Genomic DNA, 24,604 nt, shown 5'->3' with positions numbered 1-24,604 from the left:
AAATGTTTACACGGAAAAAATACGAAAAAAAAAAAGAAGATTGATTAAGGGAAGTCGAATCTATTAATTAGTCTCACTTAAAGAAAGAGAGACTTGCTAAAATTAAATAAATCTAAATCCAAAAGAAAAAAATCAAATGACAATTAAAGCCACCGTGTGGGACCGATTCAATTTTAACTCAAAGAAGGGAAACACGACATAAAATATATTTTTTTATCTATACATATATATATATATCATAATTTATTAGAATAAATTTTAATTTAATCGTTGCAACTTTATTAATATATTAATAAAATAATTAAATTAAATATTATAAATTAAAAATTTTTATTATATAATATGCACATAAATTAGTGAATTTTAATTATTAATGAATTATAAATTTTTAATATTTAAATAAATATTAAAAATTTTAACAATTAAACCATCATTACCTGCAAACACCTATTTGTGATAAAATGCAAAACTTGGAATTAGAAACATCAAAGGAAAAAAAATTATATTGTTCTTGCTGTTAGCAAAACCCATAATTGCCATCATACATGTATATATGTAAGTACGAATATATATATTTAAAGTTATGATAATTATATGTACTGTAAATACGATTGGGATAAGGAAGACATTTTTTGGGATCTAAATTGTGTTTAGAGGTATTAATATTTTTTAATTACATTGTTTTGAATTGTTATATTTTAGTTATTTAATAAATTATTATTATGTAACACTGCGCCTACGGTAAAATACTTAATTGTTTGCAATTAAATAATTAACTGATCTTTACAACAGGTGGAATTAATATTAAAACATAAAATTATACAAACTAAAGTTTTAGGGACTTGATTGAAGAAAAAATTAAAACTTAGGAGCTTCTGTAAAATAAAAAGACTTAAATGAATAAATGTAAAACGGGATCAAACCGTAATTTTCGAAAATATGGTGAGATCTGAGAATGAACGACCAGGATTGTCTCACTTAGAGGCTGATCCAACTATTCTCAAACGCAGCTCAAATTGAACGACTAGAACGATGTTCGCTTGGATGAACAACCTAGATGAAGAGGCAAAACGAATGACTCAGATCGCGTGAGATGGACAGTTCAGATGAAGAGGCAAAATGAACGGTCCAGATCGTGGAAATGTCGATCCCGGCACTGGTTGCTTCTGCCCCACGCTAACTCTTAGCTCTTGGCTCTCCCCATAAGCTTCCACTGCCACCAAAATTTCCATTAGCTACATATGTATATATATATACACACACACTCTAGTTAGTTTAAAGTAATTTTTTTGATATAGAATGAATTTTCTTATACAATTCTATTATAAAAAAAATTTTAATCCAAAAACATCGTGATTCAATCAGAAAAACTCAATTTAATTATTATAATTTTATTAATAAATTAATTTTTAAAATTTATTGAATAAAATAAAATAAGAATTTACAATATTCCAACAAGAGTAAAAAATGAATGTATTGATAAAATTTACTTGTAATGAGAAGGCGAAATTCCTTGAAAAACGACGAGGGTTTTGGTGGGATCGATGTTGGTGTCAACCCAATTGCCCCATGTTGTGAGTGCGATCTCAAAAGCAAGCATACGATCCATGTCCTTTTGAACCTTTTTGCCTATTTGAATGAAATCCCATCTGCACAATTATAATTATGAGGTAAAATTTTTATAAGAATAGGAGTGGGATGTAAGCAATATATGTACGTGCGTATATAGATATATACATATATATAAACGTACGGTTGAGAAGGTCCTCTACGGTTCCACCAGTGCCAAGTGTTGAAGATGAGAACATCAATTCCTCTCCATAGTTTTCCTCCTTCGATTGAATCTAATTTCAAAACTCTCCCGATTGACTCTCTTACTACATCCACTAGATACACATTCCTATCAAGCATCACTTCCACTCCATACTCCTGCAACTCCCACCAACAACTTTTAATCAATTACCAATGTGAGCACATTAGAAGTACTCATATATATATATGTATGTATGTATAGTACCATGAATGTAAAGGTAGAGACATCTCCTTCTCTGGTAATGTTGTATTTGGCAGTGGGTTGTGAGGAATGGAGCATGGAAGTCAAAGACTGCCATTGATTTCTGCTTAAAGAGTCTCCCACAAACATTATTCTTTTCCCTCTCAATCTTTCAAACAACTCCACCCCATTAAATCTGCAGCTCCACACATCAAAACTCTTTTTATGTTTATAATTTATTATAATATTATTTGAATATTAGTCAAACCCACTATTCATTAATCGAGTCAAAAAGAATCAAACAATGAATTTGACTAACTACGAAATAATTAATTATTTAAAAAAAAAAAAAACAGAAAATCTTAATTAGAAGACTTGAAAACATAAATGGTCAAGCTACTAAAATTTATTTATTTTACTAATTAAAGAATATAATAGAAATAATGTCAAGATAGTAGGGGCAGAAATGGAATAGCAGGAAAAATGTTGAGAACAACAACTTCCACCGGAGATCCAGTGGGCTTGACCGCACTAGACCAAAAGAACAGACACCAGAATCCCTGTCATGCAACCAGATCGAGACCAGGACGCTCAAACTTTGACTCAAATCCCAATTGCAGATGGAAGCGCGTGGAAAATCCAACCAATTAAATAACATTCCCCATTTCTCGTTTTACCACGCGCTGACGGTGCAATTATTAATAAATGAAAGTTCACATGATTTCGTTACGGCCCACGTAACTCTCTCCAACACTTGGTGAACGCCAGATCTGTCTCTGCTTTTTTAACCCCCAACTTTTTTATTAAAAAAAAAAAAGTAAAAAATAAAAAAAAGATAAAACTTTTAATAATTTTTTTTTTTACTGTTAGTTAAAAGTAAAAAATATAAGGTCAAAATAAAACCCATAATAATTAACATCGTTAATTGTCTGTTAATTATTTTCGTTTAACGCAAAGATCAGTATTTACCGTAACTTAAAGAAAAAATTTTGTTTGTTGCTTATAAATGGCCCCTTAGTTAGAAGTACTAGCTAGCTTCTTCATAGTAAAACAGACATTGAAGAAAATAAAAGATGTATATACATATACATATATATATACACATATGGGTAGAGGAGTGGCAATTAATTAAATTGACTAAGAGATGAAAAAGGTAAATCACCTGGGTAAATTGCAGGCGAGGGGCTGCCATCTGTAACGGGTATAATCCAGATCCGGGCGCCCATTTCTCTGACAAGCAAACTCTCGCTCTATGAAGGGACAGAGTGAAGCATTGTAAAGAGGGTAAGTCGGGTCGGATACCCACGTACCCGTAAACACATCGCATTCACCTGCATTTGCCTGCTCAACAACAAGATGAAGAATCCCAATAACCAGCAGCAAAGAAAATTTCTTCCCATCAACCCACCAATCCATTTCCCTTTCTCTCCAAACCCACCTAAACATATATATATATATAACACTATATATACACCTATCTCTATATTTTTATGTATGTATACATATATATATATAGGTGAGAGAGAGAGAGAGAGAGAGAGAGAGAGAGGGAGAGAGAGGCGGTCTTGTTATGTAACTCTCTTGTGCATATCCTATTATCAGTTTTGGTAAGATTTTTGGGAGGGGAGTGAAATTCTTAAATGAGGGGGATTTTTTTGCCATTTACTGACGGAGGAATGATTCGGTACATTCCGGTTCATGATTGAGACTGCATCAAATGTTGGCTAATGCAACTGTGGGACCCATATCCCTTGGCATCGTTGTTGTTGATTTTTCCCATCACAATCATTTATCCGCAGACTTGCTAAAGTTGTTCATCTATAGTTGGATTTTATTGTTTGTGGGAGGAAATTTTTTGTTTTTTTCAAAAAAAAAAATTATATTACTTGATAACGTAATTGAGATTTATTCTACTGTAATTTTATCAATATATTAATAAATTAAGTCTTCAATCTACTTAAGTAAAAAAATTAGATATTCTTAATTTATAATACACTTAATAAATATAAAATTTTATATTTTTAATAAAATTTAAATTTTATAATTTTTAAATAAAAATAAAAATTTTAACACTGAATTACCATGTTGTTAATTGTTTGTAGGAGTTCTATATTAAACACCAAGACTTGATTTCTTAGTGTTTAATATTTCAACTATTTAAACAATTATGTTATAATTTTAATTTAAGAAATTATTGCTTTTCCTAAAAATAAGTCATTATGAGCCAAACTGAACAGGAACTTATTAGCTTTACCAAGGTCTAAATAATCTTTTTCAAACAGTGTCAAAACTGAATCAAACAACTGGTGATCCAATCAAATATAACGGCAAACAGGTGAATGACCAATTCTGTTTTCAACATATACAATTATCACGTCACCAACATCAATAACCAAGCCTTGTTACCATCTTAATTTAAAAAGGCAGAAAGATCTCCAAGAAACTTTTTCATGCAGGAGTAAACTATACATGATGAGAACTTGTTGGGTTGAGAGCATGAAGTGACAAACCACGCGGGGAAACAATGTATACCATCTTGTCGATCATTCTCTGTCCTCGAAGTAACCGAAATCCAGATTTACTTAATAGAGATCAGCTGCCGATGTAGAAGGCAGACATTGGATCAACTGTCGATGTAGTGTCAGTCAGTTAGATCAAGCTGTTGGTAGTGCTTCTTCATAACCTCAGCACTCACTTGACTCTTAGAGAAACTTAAATCTGAAGCCAATTCGTTGACAGCAGCCTTTCCTTCTAGCACTCTGACAACCAAGGACATGGAAGGTCTGGCAGCAGCAACATGATTAGTGCATAGGAAAGCCACATTGATCATCACCATCACCTCTTTCTTGTTGAAGTCTGTTCCCAACCTGGGGTCAACTAGCTCCATTAACTTTCCTTCGTCCTTCAAACTTTCAGCCTGCACACACGAAGTGGATTGCTACCTCGCTTCTGCTTTGTACAAAGAGACATGCAAAAACAGATATAAAAAAAAGTGACGATCAAAAATTACCCATTCAAGAAGATAAAAAGCTTCCTGCTTTTGCCGGTGACTAGTGTTGCGCCTCCCACTAATAATTTCCAAAGCAACAACTCCAAAACTATAAACATCCGCTTTATCAGTTAAATGGCCTCGCATTGCGTATTCAGGCGCCATATATCCACTGTAAAACCAAGAAGAAAACATATAAAACGTAGTCCATGTTTTATAATCTAGAGAATAATCCAGAGAATAGGCTTTCATGATGTCACCCTTATCTTTAATTGCAGATTGGGGTAGGCCAAGTCAAAAGTTCTGGTATAAGCGAGAGTTTGTTTTAATTGAACTTAAATATATCTAGTCAAATAGTTTTTGGTTTTTCATGATCATTTGCACTTTGAACTATAAAAGAAAGTTTGCAAAATTTTTAAGATGGACTACAATGCAGATACTTACAAAGTTCCGGCAACTCTGGTGCTGATATGGGTATTTTCCTCTTCATCAAGTTTAGCCAATCCAAAGTCAGATATCTTAGCTTTGAGATCCTTATCTAGTAGCACATTCGTCGCCTTGATGTCCCGGTGCACAATCTTCAATCTTGATTCTTCATGCAGATATGCCAAACCTCTTGCTATGCCAACACAGATCTTCTGTCTTGTTGGCCAGTCTAATTTCAGCTGACATTCTTCTGGGCCTTCAGATTACCAACCAATAAAATTTTAGATACATTAATCTGCTGATTCATGAAAACTTTGTTTAACCCTTCAAAATTTTATTTGAAAGGCAAGTAAACTAGTCAACAAAAATTTACCAAATAATGCTCGAGCAAGGCTGTTATTCTCCAGGTACTCATAGACTAACAACAATTGATTTCCTTCAATGCAGCATCCATATAATTTTACAAGATGAGAGTGCTGTAGAGCAGAAATCATGCCAATCTCATTGATGAATTCGCGATTTCCTTGTTTTGATTTTGCAGATAGCTGTTTAACTGCAATAACAGTCCCATCTGCCAATTCACCCTGCATTAGTGAAAAGCCATCAGTGTCAGTTGCACAAGATGTTTATACTTTTGCAGGAATGAACAATGAGCATGCTAGATTAAAATGCTACAGGAGAAACATTGGACACTTGTATAGAATACCTTAAAAACAGGACCAAAGCCACCTTCCCCAATTTTGTTGGCTGGATCAAAGTTGTTTGTGGCAGCACAAATTTGCCACAGGGTAAATGAACTAGTTTTGAGGTCTAAACCAATTAGATCTGTAAAAGAAGCTGAGTTAGGTTAGAAGCTTTTGTAAGATAAAACTTTGAAGCTTCTGAATTCCTAACTGGGAGAGAAGCATCTCAAGTCGATATTAACTGTATTTTTCTGTTGGTCAAACTACAGAAAGATACATCGCGATCAGCAAACAAAATAATATATCAGAGAAGTACACGTTATAAGAAACAGAAATCTAATTTCTGAACAGTGCAACTACCTTGCCCCAGTGTGTTTTTATGTCTGAAACAGCCTTTCCACCAAAGAATACCCAAAACCAGCAAAACAACAACTACTACTGCAACTACGATCCCAGCCGCTGCATTTGCAGATGTAGCACTTACACTGCTTGGTTCTGCCGGAGGTACAAAGTCTGTTTAAAAGCAAGCACAGAAAGCCAAGGTTAATGAGATGACAATGTTTATATTGTACTACCAGATATGGTATCTTATACTCTAATAATTATGAAGATGAGAGACTTTTTGGTTAGTCTAGAAATCAGTGATTAATTTCAATGAATAAAAGAAACTCACAGTAGCATACGACTTACTAGGATTGACAGAAATAGCTGATATAAGAGGACCATATACTCCTCTAACAGGGATACCAGTTGTTCCCTTCCCAGCCCAATACAAGCGGATCTCCAAGGTACCATTGGTCACAATTGCAATGAAACTTTTTATAATCGCTTTACCAACACCTCCAGCTTTATCTGCAATATTGAAATCTTTCTGCACAAGCTTCCCCTGCAATAATCTAATCCAGTCAAATCATATATTCATAGGCAAGGATCGATATGGAGTTAGATCTCTGTCCTACTACCAATTTAATTAACACTGGAAAACATACACTTCTCAGACTTTTCAAGTTTGTCACGTATTGTGTGTTGAATACCTGAATGTAAATGTCGAATACACGCCTTCCCAGGCTATTAAATGTTTTATCAGCAGTAAACACAATCTCAGCAAAGTGGAGATTTACTGTGTAATTTCCATTTCCCATACAAAATCCGTAGTAAGTCAGAGTGATGGCAGAAAGGCGTGCTTGCATGTATAACTGTGGATCTTTGACAGAAAGCACACTGGAATTTGACCAAATATTTGTGTCTGATGAACGATCATCATTCAGGAAGTTCCCTGTGTTGCTAAGTCCCCAGTTACTTCTTTCAATAAATCTTGAAGGTCCAGCTCCATCTGTATCATCTAGGAATGTTGTGTTTCCATTAATAGTCACTGCTCTTCCACCGCAATTGATATGGAGACCAAAATTAGCTGGCATGGAAGGAACAAAATCAGTAATTACTGAACAATAAAATGTAGGTGAATTGCAATTTCACATAATGAAAAGAACCATATGAAATAATATGGTATAAATTCAAGAATTTCTTCGCACATTAGCTTAGGAACCAGAGCTGTCCTAAGAACTTACTTCTTTGACAGCGAAGACCGCTCAAACATCGGACCACCCCACTGAAAGCAATCCGAAATTGCAAACAACTCAGCATAAAAAGATCATTATTCAATTTATGTATCAATTAAAGAACATAAGACAGCCAAAAACTTACGAGGTATTGCCGTTTGAAGAGCTCGCAAACAAGTTCCTGCAGAAGAGAAAACAAAGCCCAAAAAAAAAAAGGAAAAGAAAGATTCCATCATGTAGGCAAGGCATGCAATTCACTTTTGCGCGCAAAAGCATGCAAAGAAAAGTTTATATACAGCATTCTTACACATTCTGCTGTTGACAAGTGCTTGATGCACCGGAGCTTGGAGTTGTAAAATTGTTGAACGAAAGATCCCTGCACATGAAAGTTTCAAATTTATATTGGTCACAGTTTCCACTTCCACTGCAAAGTGGAGACTGGCTGGACTTGGAGGAGAACTATTACTTTTCATTATTACTTTCCCATTTTTAGATAAATAAATTGGAGGAGAACTTACACGTCTTCACTTCCGTCCAGCAGCCAATCAGGTATTGATCCGCTAAGCATATTTCCAGTTAAATATCTGAAATAGTCGACACTAAGAGTTCAGTTTTTGTTTTCAATAGCATGATCAATAACAAAAGTTTCTCTTTTACTATGTTATTTCTAAAATGGTAATTAAATAGATGGAAAGAACTTCACATGAAATAAATGACATCTAAATGTTTATAAAATGTTACAATTTTCAGCTTTGTTTAAAGTTAAGTAGGCAAAGCATACAGAATAATTTATGGTAAAGAAATTGGGATGCTTACAAATTATCCACGCGTACCAGACCAGACGCACTGGCTGGAATTTCTCCACTCAATTTGTTAAAGCTGAGATCTCTGCAAGTGTATTTACAAAACAAAACATTAAAAACAAAGAACATGACAGTAATTTTGCAACCAGTTTATTTTATGATGAATGGAAGATCATAACCAACAAGTTAAGTAACACTCATAGTGAACATTATAATTAGAAATTCAACAGAACACGGAGTAGGAATTACAGTCAGTAGAATAAAAATGGTGTCTGCAACAAGAAGAGACAATAGTGTCTCTTAATAAATGTTTGAGAGAGAATCTATACTAACAAGAGCTTTAAGTTTGTCATGTCTCCCAGATATCCAGGTATTGATCCACTTATATTGCAACTCCTGAGAATCCTGAAATACAACACAGCATGAAGTATCAGTTAAATTGCACTCTCAAAAAGAATTGCTTGAATTCCATAGAAATGATCAGTTTTAATTGTCAACTCACAGTGTCTTCATCTTTGTCATGTTTTGAAGTGGTGGAAAAGAGGCTGCAGGTCCAGTTAAGTCAGTAATCCTCCTGCATATTTGATGAATATAAAGCTAAATATTAACTGAAATTACATTATAGAACTAAAACTTGGAAATAAGGTTGAGTTCGGTTCAGATTTCAACTTCATGGAATAAGAATAATAATAGAATACACAAAGCACAAAGTTCCAACCAAAATAGCATTTTAATTCTAAGTCAATTCCATGTTTGATTCAAGTTAGATGACTTTCTGATTTCTCTCTTAACAAGTAAAATACAAATACATCTTGGTGTAATTAATGATATCAATAAACTTAATTTAATAATGTATCAAGTATATAAATTGTGAGCAACTTTTATGTAATTATATCACTAAGATTGAAGAGCTGAGTAGGATTACAATATATTTGAACCGAACATAAACATAAGAGTACTTACAAATCAGTTAACTTTTCAAGAGTGGCAATAGTATCAGGAATTGGCCCAACCAAACCAGTTGCCTGCATGGCTCTGATGTCGCGAAATACATTAGTAATAGGAATTACACAGTAATAATTTCATCACATAAAGAGTACCACACTTGAAAGATCTCTCACATTTTTTCTATATTAGTCCAATTCTGAATAAAATTTGGAATCTTTCCCGTAAATCGATTGTCACTGATACGGCTGCATTGCATTCAAAAAAAAGAAAAAAGAAAAAAGAAAACTCCATCATTTTCAAGTGCAACGAAATATAGACATTAATTAACTTGACATTAGTCTAAAATAAGAAGCTTACAAGTCATTCAGTGATATTAGGTTAGCAAATGCTTCTGGGATTTCCCCGCTGAAGTTATTTGAGCTTAGCAATCTATAACATCAATGGAACAAAATAAATTCAACCAAGTGATGCATAAATGTAAATCTCAAAAACCTCTAACTTAAAACATAACAAAAGAGAGTCTGTTTACTCAAAAACTTGAATAAATGGTCTTACACTCTTTGAAGATTGGGTAGATGTCCAAGCTCCGGAGGCAACTCCCCTGATAGATGATTGGACTCTACAACTCTACATAAAAGTCAAGTTACAAATTTTAGCAAGTTCAAGGAAAATTTTTAAAAGATCTCTTTACAATTTGTAATTAAGGAAAAGTAATTAGTTAGTTTACAAAAAATACTCACAAACTGGCAAGAGTGGTAATATTGCCCATCTCTTTAGGAATCGGACCCGTTAGCCGGTTTCCAAGAAGAGAGCTGCAGTATTTAAAAGCCCTTGATAAGCAGTTCCTCAATCAAGTCTAGTCAATATGGGATATTATGTTTTCTTCTTTTATTCATCAATCACCACTTTTAGATAATTGAATATTGACATACATAGAGGATATATGGGTGTGAATGAATGCATTATGGTATTTAGATATATGACGAGAGGGAATGAGAAAGCATACATATTAACTAGTGGCAATGCACCCCATTCTTTAGGAATGCTACCATTGAGAAAGTTTCGATGGAGATCACTGTGTCGAATGACAGTTAAGTTAGTTGTTGTCTAAAACAAGAAGTTTGAAGTGTGAATGTAAAAAATGGTAATTTGAGAAATGAAGAGGAGCAAATTTGGCATGAAAGAAAATGGAAACTTCTACTTACATTTTTTGGAGAAAAGGGAGCCTGACAAGTTCTGGTGGCAGAGTACCCGGGAGACTTTGTGCCATGAGAACTCTGTGCTTCAACAGAGAATGAGCTTTTAGTGCTTAATAATATATGATAAGATTATACATATACATTCGTCAATGCAATAGACATTGTCCAATAAATAATTAGGTTAAGCTACTGCAAAATTAGCAAATTATATTTTACAAAACATGCTAAACAATTATATGTTGTATTGTTTATTTTTCCTTTCTTGATTGATTAATTACTCCAGTAATAACATTCCAAAATAGTTATCTAAATGTAAATAAGATTTTTAAGGAACATATTATTTCAATAAATATGAAATAATAATAATAACAATAAATGAAAAATGACTCCGCTTTTCATATACAAAAACAATATCTGGTTCTCTTCTCATGTTTATGCATGTTAATGTATTGTATTTTGATTATAATTTTGATACGTTTTTACTTGAATTTAAAAAAATATTGAATAAATTTTGAGTTAAAAATTAATTAATGAGTGGAATTTTAATGCAGGTTGCATAGGCGAATAAAAGAGGAAAAAGAGGCTGAAGATGGAAGAAGAAAAGAGGAAGAAGCCCAACAGACCCGCGGCAGCTGAGGTCAGTCCGTCTGCTTCAAAACGACTCCGTTTTGAAGCTGGGCACCAGAAGCAGCATTTGATCAACGGCACCGTTTTGCGGAGTTCAAAACGACGCCATTTGGAGAGGCGTACAGATCTGATGAAGAGAAGAGAAAGAGTCGCGCACGCCGAAGGAGGAGATCAGGAGGAAGAGGTGTGCGGGATTCTGGCCGCTTCCGCCTACAATGAGAGCTTGGTGGAGTACGGAGACGGAGCGCGACCAGAGAGGAGATCCGGAGTGCGAGCGGCGGCGGAGAGCACTGTGAGCGCGACCGGAAGTCATCGAGCTGTTCACCGCTGCAATTCAGATCTTTAGGACGAGTGCGACCGGAGAGTATGTTACACACCCAAAGCATCTCAGCAGTAAAAGGTGGGAAACTAGCAGTTGCAGTAGACTCGATCAGCAAGTAGTTGAAACCATTATCCCATTTTCAGCAAGCAGTTAGAAGCCATTATCCTATTTCATAGTTTCATGTTTTTTTTTTTTTTTCCTATTATCCTGCTTAAAAGTTGGAATTAGCAGTTGTATTTTTATGTATTTAAACTCTTCCGAAACGGCAATGAAGGCAGGCGATTATTGAATCTAAAATCTTGTGGTTTATTCTCACCGAAGAGAATTTTGCTACTAATTTTTTTTAGCTTCTGACTGGGATCCATCAGAGTAGAAACGAGCTGAGTGGAGAAAAGCAGATTTTACGGCCAGCCGAAGCAAGCTGGTGAAGCGGAGCGCGACCCGAGCAGTGGGATAAGAAGCCGAAACAGAGAGCAGAAGCGGACCTGCAGAGCTGGTGAAGAGAAGAAGCGGGAAAGCAGAGAGGTGGTGGAGGGAGAAGGTGAGAGACGTAATCGAGTGCTAGTGTTTGGAATTTTTCATACATTTATGTTTAATTATTACATGATTAACTGTTTTTTAATTTTAATTGTTGCTGTTCAATCGATTATCTGCTGCTAAATTTTCTTTAGCAGAAGATATTAACAGAGTCTAAATCAAATGCACCTTTGTGGTTTAATTTTCAACTTTCTTCTTATTATAATTTAAAAAGTATTGAACTTAATTTAATGGTAAGAATTTATCAAATTCATAATTTTATTTAGATTAATAATTTTAAAATAATAAAAATAAAATTTCATTAATTAAATATATATTATTAAACATTAGTCGAGACTTTAATATAATCAAGTTAACATTCAGAAATTGAATTATTAAAAATTTAATTGAATCAAATTAATAATTAGTATAAAAAATTATTAATTATTAATTGATTAGATTTAGGAAATATAAAGAGAAATACTGAGCATATATTATGAATATTCAACAACTAAAATTAGATTAAATTGATTGTAGAACTAAAACTCAAATATATTCAAAATTTATATGAAATCAATTACTGCTATGCGTTTATATTGATAGTTTTTTTAATTTAATTATTTTATTTTTGATTAAATCTATTTAATTTTTATATAATAATAAATTTTTTTATAATTTTAATACTTGACACACAATTCATATAGAATAATATTCTTTTTATCATTATATTAAGATTATGTGAATGATTTTTTGCGTTTGTGAATCGGCTTATCATCGGTGTTTTTATTCATAAAAGTTATATATTTAAAACAAAACAAAATAATTTTGTAAAAAATACTAAAATAATCATTTTCTTTATTTATTGTTAACTGTGTTATTTAATTCCATAAATAAAGACATATAAACTTTACTTAAATACTAAAAACTAAAAAATATTCTTATCTCAAACCCAATTATGAAACCCATATAATTAAATAAAATATAGGGGGAAAGGAACGAGTTGGAGCTGAAGTCAAAAGTCAATAATGATGGATTTGTCAGGTTGGTTATTTTTGTATATTATTATGAACCAAGAAAAAATACGTACTTAAATTGTCGGGTTGACAAATTTTGTACATTATCTTTTTAATATGTACGTACACACAGACAACTAGACTTCAGTGTTGATGCACGTTTACTTTGTTTTCATTAGCCATTCATACAGCTTCCATTAAAACACAATTTCTCTTCCCTTTTTTTGTTTAGTTTCTAAAACTTAAATCTACAAATCCTTCAAAAAAATTTAATAAATATCTTAAAAAAAAAAAAACAAGTGAATTCAAAAAATTAAAATAAAAATAAGACGTATAATTATTTTGGTGTAAAATGGGGAAAATTAGTGGACTTACATACTAACGACGTGACACAGAGTATTGTTGGCGTCGCTGCAGTTACAGGTGACCGCATTCTCTAGTCCTTGGACCGGGTTCGGAGTGACCCAACCGGCCTCTCCACTGCAAGGGTCTACTCTAAAATCCCAATCCGTCTTCCCCATGGTTCTCGCTATGTCTTTTAAAGCTTGAACTGTATATTTCAGAAAACATAAATTACCATTAATGATTGCTTCTATCTGGTTGGAGTATAGACTATATATATATATACACACACACATACATATATAAACTTCTCACGACCTATTTACACAACCTTGATTTTCTTCACAGGTAATTTAAAATGAAGTTCAGAAGCAGAGAAAGGGTGAAACATATAAATTATGCTCCGTTTTTTCCGATGTTTCTCTTACCTTCATCTTCTGCGAGAGTGGCTGCAGAGACGAAATCGAAGAAGCAAAATGCAAGCAAGAAGTAAAACAGACATCGAGAGAAGTTCACCGTCTTCCTTGTTTTCAACATTTACAGAGAAAGGGACAAAAATGGTGAGGGATTTCTTCGATTACCGAGAGTGAAAAGTTGAAAGTTGTTCGAAAGAGATGAGACTGCAAAAGGAAACAAAACTCCCTGCTGAGATTTTTGTTTTCTGAGAGAGAACGGCGGACAGATCTTGAAGGGTGAGAAAGAGGAGCACAAGTTTTGAACTCAACACACTCTACCATGAAATTTAAGAACTGCAACTTGCACTACCTTAAGTCGTTTTACTTAAAAAAAATTAAAATTTCAAATATATAAATTAATTTTTTTTAAATAAAAAATAAAAAATCCTTTTTCTTTATAACTTTTTTCTTGATTTAACGTGACGCGTAATTGTTGAAAGAATCAAATTTACTGTGTCAATCGTGCAAGTTCTTGTTTTTGTTTACCTTTATTTTCAATTTAATTTTTTAATATACATATTATATTTTTCTTATAAATTTATAATTCTAATAATTTTCCTTTCTTTTTTCTTTTTAATTAATTCTTAGAAAATTTTATAGATATGGAAAAAAAAAACAAAAAACAAAATAGTTTTGTAATTTGATTTGAAATTAATGTTTATAGAAAAATCAAAAACCCAAACATATAGATTTACCATGCATGCATGTGAATGCGATGCCTACAAATACAATATTATATTTATATATATATTGAATTTACCATGCATGTGAAGGAGATGTGATCGATAGAGCTACATATAAATAATAAAGAGAGAGATGGATGCGTATATAAATAATCTATATATAGAGTTACATATAAATAATGAAGAGAGAGATGGTACATATATAAATAATATATAAATAGTGTTCTAAAGATACACACTTTATGAACAGGTGAACCATATTTAATTGACACTAAGTACATTAGGTTTTTTCATACTCATCATAGAATATATAATAGGTTTCGGATTTGAGATATCAATTATATAATAAATATTATATAACCATTTTTAAGTAAAAATTTATAATTTTAATAATTCGATAACATTTTATGCATCAATAAAAAGACAATAAATATTTTATTAAAAAAACAGCATAACCAACGTTATAAAAAATACATACACGGACGTAGCTCGATTTGAACTTACACGCTTACATAAGTTAAAATTTATGTGTATCTTCATATGAATTATATGTTATTAACTTAACTGATAACGTAGAATTCGTTATTTTGTAGATATATTATGCGTTAATAGTGATTGATTTATAATATTTATTCAGTAAAATCGATAAATTAATTTAATAAATATGCAATAATTAAACTGAATTAAATTTAACAAAGATATTATACCTATGTACTAAATAAATATTCATAGATATTAATCAAATTGAGTTAAATTAAATAAATATATTATACTTTTGTATTAAATAAATATTCGTAGAGACTATATTTTATCAGTTATAATATAAATATAACAATTGATCTAAAAATTTTTATTGTTAAAAAAATGTTATCGACTCTTGATGCAGCTTTGAGATTAAAAGTAATTTGTGATAAACTATCTCAATTTATAAATTTTTATTTAATTACATAAACTATCTTAAAATATTTTTAAATAAATTAATATACAAATTTTAAAGTTAACAAAATATTGAAAATTATTTAAAAAGAATTATGATAAATAATTAAAATTTATACATTTTTATGAAAATAAAAAAATGACACATTTTATTAGCGTAATTCATTGTAAACTTTATATACAGTTACAGGAGGTAGTGTATCAACCAGTCAATACATACTACTACTACTGCCACTAGTCGCTATAAATTGTGTTGAGTCAATGTCATAAATGTCATTATAGTATTTAGTACGAATTGCTGGCGCCAACTTTGCTATTTCCTTTCTTATCATCATTCTAAAAAAAATATTATATCAATTATTATTAATAAATTAATTAATTAAAGTCATTTTTTGAAATACAACATTTTCAATTAGAAAATATAAGAAAATTTAGCATTTAAAAAAAACGTCATATAACAATAATTAACGATGATTAACTAATTATATATATACTTTGAAACTGGTCGGTCTTAATCAATTTATTTTAAGTAATTAATCAAACAATAATTTATTTACCAATTAAAAACGAAGTTATATTATGATTTTTCTGATATATATCTTAGATTAAATGGAATAATACTCGAAATTAATTAATTTTAACAATAAACTATTTAATTACATATTACAAAATTCTAGCTTGATCCATAAACAAACCATGATAAGAATTTTTTTTTTTTTTTTTTTAAAGATTGATTAATTAAGTATTCAATTAGGAGAAAAATAAAAAAAATAAATAAAAAATAAAAAAAAAACGCAGCGAGTGATAATTAAAGACACCGTGTGGGACCGATGCAATTTTAACTAAAAGAAGAGAAACACGTTTGATTAAAAAATAATTGGTGATAACTAGTCACGTGCTTGAATTTATGAGAGAGACAATGAGTAGGGTATATATACCTCCTTTTTCGTCGTTTCTTACTGCCCAATCAGAACTCTGTTTTATTACACGTCGGTTGTATATGTTTGACCTCGTCAAAAACTTTGACTTTGCTCACCTGCTCTTTCCGTGTGGACTTCTTTTATTCCCATATTTCACATTTATTTTAAAATTTTGAAACAAACTTAAGTTGAAGTTATAAAATAATTTTTTGAGATAAATCTTAATTTAATTATCGTAATTCTATAAATAAGTTGATAAAATAATTAAAAATTCAACTAGATTAAATATTATAAACTAATAATTTATAATATATAATATTTATATAAATTAATAAATTTTAATTATTAATAAAATATAAATTCGTAATATTTAAATAAATATTAAAAATTTTAACAATTAAATAACAACCAGATTCTAAATTAGAAATATAAAGCAAAAAAACTATTTTTCTTGCTATTAACAAAACCCATAATTGCCATCATACATATATATATATATGTATATGTATGTATGTACATGTATTTGAAGTTATAATAATTAATATATACTGTAATGGCCCAGAAATTAAATAAAGACGTATGTATTAAAAATTTTAAATGCGGAAGCGTAATAAAAATTTTGATTAACATCTCTTACACAATAACAAAAAACGTACTCAAAACATGAAAGAATAAACTAATTAAAAGAGATACTCGAAATAAAAACTATAAATAGAACTATAAAGTCTTTAGAAGTCTAACTCGCCGTCTTCCTGCGGAACGGGCTCGGAAACCCCGTCTTCCTGATCTGAAATGGTTAAGTAAGGAATGAGCTACATTAGCCCAGTAAAGACATCACATTATCTCACTGCCACAGAAGTAAAGGTCGGTAGAAAACAAAAACGACCAATTGAGCATAATTTATAACAAACTCATTTATTAACATGAAAACTTTTACTGTCCACTTACCTTGGTGAAATTCATGAAAATAACATATGAAAACAATAACATTATAACCATCATAAAATCATATCGACTTTGTAACAGAACACATGTCATACTTTTGCACTTCAATAATCAGACAACAAATTTCCTATTTTACCAGCCTACTAGTATCTATGGGGATCCATAAGGGGTCTCCGCTACACGTGAACCATTAACATTAATAACCTGATTCCAGGGCCGTCCCCATACCATGTCCGGTATGGGCGCCAAAACCATAAACCTCAATACCCCGTCCGGTATGAGGGTGAAACAGGCCGTTCCCATACCCTGTCCGGTATGGGCGCAATCAGAATTTCGAATCTCTGCCGATGGATTACTTCGTTTTCAAAACAGGGTATGTGTCCCAGATGATAGTGAGTTAAAAAGAGACATCATGATGAAGTTCCATAGCTCGAAGTTTGCCATGCATCCAGGAAGCACCAAAATGTACCAAAGCATGCAACCCCGGTTTTGGTGGAATGGGATGAAGAGAGATATAGCCGACTTTGTATCTAAATGCTTGGTATGTCAACAGGTCAAGGCAGAGCATCAACACCCAGGTGAGTTACTTCAGCCTTTACCGATCCCCGAGTGGAAGTGGGAACATATCACCATGGACTTCGTATCGGGGCTACCCAAGGCACGTTCAGGACATGATGCCATATGGGTAATTGTTGACCGACTTACTAAGTCTTCATACTTCTTAGCCATCAGGATGATTGATCTCTTGGACAAGTTGGCAAGAATGTACATCCGAAAAATAGTCAGATTGTATGGAGTTCCAGTGACAGTAGTATCCGACAGGGACCCTAGGTTCACTTCTTGATTTTAGAGTAGCTTTCAGCAAGCTATGGGAACAAAGCTGTCACTTTGTACTGCCTTCCATCCTCAGACAGATGGGCAATCAAAAAGGACAATTCGTACACTTGAAGATATGCTCCGAGCTTGTGTCATTGACTCTGGGGGCTATTGGGACGACCATCTGCCCCTGATAGAGTTTGCCTACAACAACAGCTACCAAGCGAGCATCGACATGGCTCCGTATGAGACGTTATATGGGCGCCTATGCAGATCACCGATTTATTGGGAAGAAGTAGGCGATAGAAGATTGTTCGGTCCGGAGTTGGTAGAGGAGACTACGTTTAAAATAGTTAAAATCAGAAAGAACATTCAGACAGCTCAGAGTAGACAGAAGAGTTATGCAGATACCCGGAGGAGAGATCTAGTGTTTGAGAAAGGCGACTGGGTGTTTCTTAAGGTCACTCATTTCAAGAGAATTAGTAAGTTTGACAAGAGGGGAAAACTAAACCCCCGATTTATTGGGCCTTTTGAAATCTTAGACAGAATTGGTACTGCTGCCTACAGACTAACACTGCCTCCAGAGCTCTCCAAGATCCACAATGTGTTCCACGTATCCATGCTACATAAGTATAACTCGGACCCCTCTCATGTCTTGGCTCACAAATCGCTTCCACTCCAAGAGAACTTATCCTATGAGGAAGTACCAGTCGGTATCACGGACCGAAAGAGCAGGATATTCCGCAACTGAGAAATATCATTTGTAAAAGTCGTGTGGCAGAACCACACGCCAAGGGAGGCTACCTGTAGAGCCCAGTATCCCTATTTGTTCGATCAAGAGCAAGAGTCAAATTTGGGGGACCAAATTTCTTTAAGGGGGGGAGAGTTGTAACACCCCAAAAATAATTTTTTTTTATTTTTTATTTTTTTGAATATTGGAACCTTTTTTTTTTAATTTTATTTTATTTAATGGTTAATTTATTTTGTAATAATTATGTGTTTAACTTAATTTAATTTAATTTAATAGAAATAAAATTAATAATAATGATAAAAATAAGGCAAAATTATTTTTGAGATTTAATTGAAATTGATTTTAGGAAAAAGTGGTGAAATTTTGGATTCTGGGGGTGTTTTTGAAAAGAAAATCAGAAACCGTGGGTCAAAACGTAATTTAGAAAAGTTGTGCCACGTCAGCAGCCCAGTCAGCAGTCCTGGCCAACCAGGACACGCTGCATGGCAAGGAACGCTGACGCAGGACGGGGCCACGTGGGCGATCCACGTGCGCGCAATCGGACGACCCAGATCCGTTCCCGCGCGCATGAATTTAATCCCAAATAATGGCGCCAGGTTTTCAAGGCGTGTATGATTGCAATAAGTTCCAAGTCATGGGTGGGATAGTTCTTCTCATAATTCTTTAACTGTCTGGACCCATATGCTATAACTTTTCCATGCTGCATCAGAACACAACCCAGGCCTAGATAGGAGGCATCACTATAAACTGTATATCCTCTCGATCCACTCGGTAAAATCAGCACGGGTGCAGTAATCAGCCGCTTCTTTAATTCTGAAAAACTTCTTTCGCAGTCCTCATTTCACTCAAACTTAGCATTCTTCTTTGTGAGTCGGGTTAGAGGAGCTGCTAGACTGGAGAATCTTTCAACGAACCTACGGTAATAACCTACCATCCCCAGGAAGCTACGAATTTTCTTAATTGATGTCAGCTTCTCCCAGTAAAGTACCGCTTCAACCTTTTCGGAATTCACTGATACCCCTTCCTTCGATATGATATGTCCTAGGAAGGCGGTCTGCTCAAGCCAGAATCCACACTTGCTCAACTTTGCATATAACTTCTTTTTTTTGAGCACCTACAGAACTTGAGCAAGATGGTGAGCATGTTCTTCTCTGCTTTTTGAGTAGACTAAGATATCATCGATGAACACGATGATAAATTGATCCAAGAACTCTCTGAAAATCCTGTTCATCAGATCCATAAAGATTGCCGGGACATTGGTTAGCCCAAATGGCATGACCAGGAACTCATAGTGTCCGTACCTAGTTCGGAAGGCCGTCTTGGGAATGTCTTCTATTCTTATCTTCACCTGATGGTAACCTGATCGCAGGTCTATTTTAGAGAAGACCTGTACACATTGCAGCTGATCGAAGAGGTCATCAATCCGGGGAAGGGGATATTTGTTCTTAATTGTAATCATGTTCAATCCTCTGTAATCAATACACAGTCTCGACGTTCCATCTCTCTTCCTTACAAAAGTGACTCCGGCACCCCAATGGGACACACTGTGTCTAATAAAATCACTGTCTTGTAATTCAGTGATCTGTTTCCTCAGCTCTTCCATCTCAATGCGGCTCATGCGGTAAGAAGCAACCGAAATGGGCTGGGTACCTGGCTGTAGGTCTATAGTGAACTCAACTTCCCTGTCCACTGGGAGACCGGGCAGTTCGTTCGAAAATACATATGGGAAGTCTCGGACTATCGGAATCTCTTGAATACAAATTTCCTTCTTGGACTTGCCTAGTCAGAGAAAATAGCAAGATTAAGGCACTAGAAGTTAAGAAAACTTGCCATCAAGGAATAAGTACTAAATGATTTTATTAATTTGTAAATGGCTCCTCGTTAGGAGGATTAAATACAACTTTCTTGTTAAAGCAATCTATGGTGGCGTGATACGCCGCTAGCCAATCCATTCCTAAGATTACATCAAAATCCCCCGTGTCTAACCCTATCAAGTCTACACTTCGTTTCCTATTTGCCATCTCCACGGCACAAGCCCTGTAGATAACTTTCCCTAGTAGTGTTTCACTTCCAACAGTAGACACAACAACAATGAATCAAATTTATCAGGTGATACATTAATTTTGAAAGCAAAAACATGTAAAACAAAAGAGTTCGATGCACCAGTGTCAAATAAAACATGAGCAATATGGTCACAGATAATATACATACCCTGTACCACATCTGGATCGGTGTTGGCATCCTGCTGGGTAAGGTTGTAAGCTCTGCCCTGGATAGGAGGCCTTCCTTGTTTCTGGTTCCTTGGGCATTCTCTTGCATAATGCTGGACACTGCCACATATGCGACAGGTGTTGTTGAGGCGGTAGCATGGTCGATCCCCGTGATCTCTGCCGCAGTGCTGACAGATCTTCCCATGTGCTGCCCCTGGAGCCTGAGGAGGGGCCTGGATGGCTGTTCTGGGCCTCTTATTTGGTTGGGCAGACGCAGTAGGTGCTGGCCTGCGGAGCGGAGCTGAGGGTCGAGAACTCTCCGCTTGGCTGAGGACGAGTGTTGAAGCTCTTTTCCACGATTTGTCCCTTTGCTAGAACTGCTAAATATGTCTTGAGCTCCAGTACTAACAAATGTTGCCTGATCTCCGGGCGGAAGCCCCACTGGAATCTCCTGGCCTTTCGGCCCTCATCCATCAATATCTCCGGGGAGTATCGGCCCAGCTCTAGGAACTTACGAGCATATTCCGATACTGTCATGTTTGCCTGGACCAGTTGAACAAACTCCATCTCCTTTAGGTGTCGGATGTGCTAGGGAGATACTTCACATGGAAGGCCGCTAAGAACTGCTCCCAAGTGACTGGTGTAGGCAGGGTGGTCTGTTTGAGCTCCCACAAACGACCTGCTTCCCCTACCAGCATGTAGGAAGCAAGGGCAGCTCTCTGCTCAGGAACCACTCCCAAGGTCTTGAAAGCTCTCTCAGTCTCCGCCAGCCAGTACTGGGTATCTTCAAAAGAGGATCCCCCTGTAAAAGTGGAAGGTTTAGTCTCCTGTACCTTTCTATGTAGCCCGGGTAGATCAAAGAAGGAGCTGGGTCTTGTGGAAGAGGGACTGGGCCCGACTGGGGATAGACTGGGGGGCCCTGTGGTGGCGCCTGCTGATATGGTGGGGGCACCGGATTGTACTGTGGCGGTGCCAAGCAGTACGGTGGCTGGGGCACTAGTTCATACTGCGGCGGTGGTGCCAGGTGGTACTGTAGTGGAGCAGGCTTGTGCCGGGGTAGCTCGGGATCCGCTTGTTGTAGCGGTGGCTCAACTCGTGGTAGTGGGGGAGGTTCGGGTAACTCCCTTATCTCCTCTCGACCTTGCTGGGCGGCCATGATCCTTTCAAGCATCTCGAATATTCTGTCCACATTTTCCTGGAGCGAATCATCCCAGGCTACTCGGTTTAGTGGGGGTCTTCCTCTCCTCATTTCTTTGCACCTGCATTTCACACGGAAGAGTTGAGTAACGATTTATCGGTGGGTATTTCTCTAAGCATTATTGTGTAAGGGATGAGTCCGAGGAACGCGGCTCTGATACCAACTGTAACGGCCTCGAAAATTAAATGAAGATGTATGTATTAAAAATCTTAAATGCGGAAGCGTAATAAAAATTTTGATTAACATCCCTTACACAATAACCAAAAACGTACTCAAAACATGAAAGAATAAGTTAATTAAAAGATATACTCGAAATAAAAACTATAAATAGAACTATAAAGTCTTTAGGCGTCTAATTCGCTGTCTTCGTACGGAATGAGCTTGGGAACCCCGTCCTCCTGATCTGAAAGGTTAAGTAAGGAATGAGCTACATTACCCCAGTAAAGACATCACACTATCTCACTGCCACAGAAATAAAGGTCGGTAGAAAACAAAAACGACCAATGGAGTATAATTTATAACAAACTCATTTATTAACATGAAAACCTTTACTGTCCACTTACTTCGGTGAAATTCATGAAAATAACATATGAAAACAATAACATTATAACCATTATAAAATCATATCGACTTTGTAAGAGAACACATGTCATACTTTTGCACTTCAATAATCGGACAACAAATTTTCTCTTTTACCAGCCTACTAGTATCCATGGGGATCCATAGGGGATCCCCGCTACACGTGAACCATTAACATTAATAACCTGATTCTAGGGCCATCCCCATACCCTGTCCGATATGGGAGCCAAAATCATAAATCTCAATACCCCATCTGGTATGAGGGTGAAACGAGTCGTCCCCATACCCCGTCCGGTATGGGCGCCAAAATACATAAGGTCTCCATACCCCGTCCGGTATGAGAGACCACGTTCCCGGCAGGGTTCCCTACGGATTCGGTCCGTCCACCATCTCCCAGGATATCTAGTTAGGCTGTCTACATTATCAATGTATCAATTCACATAACCTTTTTGCCTTTTTTCTTGGTCTTAATCATCCCATCATACACAAACTTGTAAACCAGTAATTGACACCAAATAAGATAACACAGTATCGGGTTCACCATAATACAAACCATAATAAAAGAAACCATGATTCATGCACACGAGACTATAAAATAAATACATTAAATATCATACTGTATTTAATACTGAAAAATATACTAAACAACAACTGACCAACAATGTATCAGATTTGGACTCCATTGGCAATCTCAATCAATTATACATATCTATAAAGTCACAAAATACCGTTTAATTATTTATTAAGCTTTAATGCCGTGATAAGAGGTAGGGTGAGAGATCCTTACTTGTTTCGGGGTCTGAAATCGGCTCTAGGGTGCGCCTACAGGCTGTCCCTAAATTTCTTGAATTTTTTCCAGGAAACCGAAACGCACTACCAGTACCTGCACGTGTCCCAAAAAAATTCCAAATCAGACCTAGGGCCCCTTTCGGCCAATATCGGAATTCCGGCACGGCGGCTCCGCCGTACTGCGGCGACGGCACCGTCGCTCGCGGTGGCGATCCGCCTTGGGTTGGCTGTTTTCGGCCGTTTTAGGCCGAATTCGGCCAAACTTGCATTGGTTCCTATGATAAAACAACCCTAGGGCCCTCGGTGGGCCAAAAAATCACGAAAAATTGAGACTTACTGGCAGCAGTGCCCTCGGGTGCGGTGGCTTCTCCGGCGCGAGTCGCGGTTTGATGTTTTGCTCCGGTCAACCTGTAGAGGAAAGGACGGTGATCACAGTGGTACAAAAATTGCATCGAACGGAGACCGGGAAGGGCCTTATCGGAGGCAAAAATAGAGAGAAGTCGCAACGGCGCCGCTGGACTTCGGCAGTATTTTCCGGTCGATTAGCCGGTGGTTTGGCTCCAATTTGGCCATAGGCGGATTCAGCATCGAAAAACGAGCCAATGGGAGAAAATTTACCTCGTTTGGCGGTCGGAAAATTTTCCAGTGCGGCGGCGGCCGGCTCCTCCGGCGTCTGGTTCTTCTTCTCCAGCGAGGCACTGGTGGCTAGAGTTTGTGGTCGGGTGTGGATCGCCCACGTGGCCCCGTCCCGCGTCAGTGTTCCTTGCCATGTGGCATGTCCTGGTTGGCCGGAGCTGCTGACTAGGCTGCTGACATGGTACAACTTTTCTAAATTGCGTTTTGACCTCTGATTTCTGATTTTCTTTTCAAAAACACTTCCAAAATTCAAATTTTCACCCATT

At 35.4% G+C, this 24,604-nt stretch overlaps 2 protein-coding genes, 1 long non-coding RNA gene and 1 pseudogene across 4 annotated transcripts; 1 reads left to right on the top strand and 3 right to left on the bottom strand.

The window, feature by feature from the left end:
- Positions 1–737: 737 nt before the first annotated feature.
- LOC110812525 (protein trichome birefringence-like 41) lies at positions 738–3,604 on the bottom strand (annotated as a pseudogene). The gene is made up of 5 exons (XR_015818600.1): positions 3,156–3,604; positions 2,018–2,189; positions 1,754–1,929; positions 1,491–1,649; positions 738–1,213 (listed from the first exon to the last, which is right to left on the bottom strand). The product of XR_015818600.1 is annotated as a protein trichome birefringence-like 41 (transcript).
- A 680-nt stretch (positions 3,605–4,284) lies between these two features.
- Positions 4,285–5,561, bottom strand: LOC148266494 (putative leucine-rich repeat receptor-like serine/threonine-protein kinase At3g14840). Its single transcript, XM_088218487.1, has 3 exons — positions 5,427–5,561; positions 5,004–5,154; positions 4,285–4,910 (listed from the first exon to the last, which is right to left on the bottom strand). The coding sequence occupies exons 2-3, from the start codon at positions 5,145–5,147 to the stop codon at positions 4,635–4,637; spliced, it is 420 nt and encodes a 139-aa protein (XP_088074613.1). The 5' UTR covers positions 5,148–5,154; positions 5,427–5,561; the 3' UTR covers positions 4,285–4,634.
- Positions 5,423–14,182, bottom strand: LOC110812491 (putative leucine-rich repeat receptor-like serine/threonine-protein kinase At3g14840). The gene is made up of 22 exons (XM_022039278.2): positions 13,849–14,182; positions 13,454–13,628; positions 10,607–10,678; positions 10,408–10,476; positions 10,142–10,213; positions 9,957–10,028; positions 9,759–9,830; positions 9,575–9,646; positions 9,417–9,488; positions 8,956–9,027; positions 8,787–8,858; positions 8,467–8,538; positions 8,169–8,234; positions 7,958–8,026; positions 7,796–7,831; positions 7,660–7,700; positions 7,126–7,502; positions 6,782–6,977; positions 6,452–6,604; positions 6,115–6,233; positions 5,782–5,992; positions 5,423–5,664 (listed from the first exon to the last, which is right to left on the bottom strand). Exons 1-22 carry the CDS (start codon positions 13,955–13,957, stop codon positions 5,423–5,425), a joined length of 2,511 nt encoding a protein of 836 aa, XP_021894970.2. The 5' UTR covers positions 13,958–14,182.
- On the top strand, positions 10,687–11,839 carry LOC148266493 (uncharacterized). Its single transcript, XR_015818605.1, has 2 exons — positions 10,687–11,046; positions 11,152–11,839. It is a non-coding gene; the product is annotated as an uncharacterized LOC148266493 (long non-coding RNA).
- Positions 14,183–24,604: the final 10,422 nt, after the last annotated feature.

This window comes from Carica papaya, chromosome 4 (genome assembly GCF_054855325.1).
Source record: "Carica papaya isolate Zhongbai chromosome 4, ASM5485532v1, whole genome shotgun sequence".
Lineage (NCBI taxonomy): Eukaryota > Viridiplantae > Streptophyta > Magnoliopsida > Brassicales > Caricaceae > Carica > Carica papaya.
This window is presented reverse-complemented; position numbering and strand designations above follow the sequence as displayed.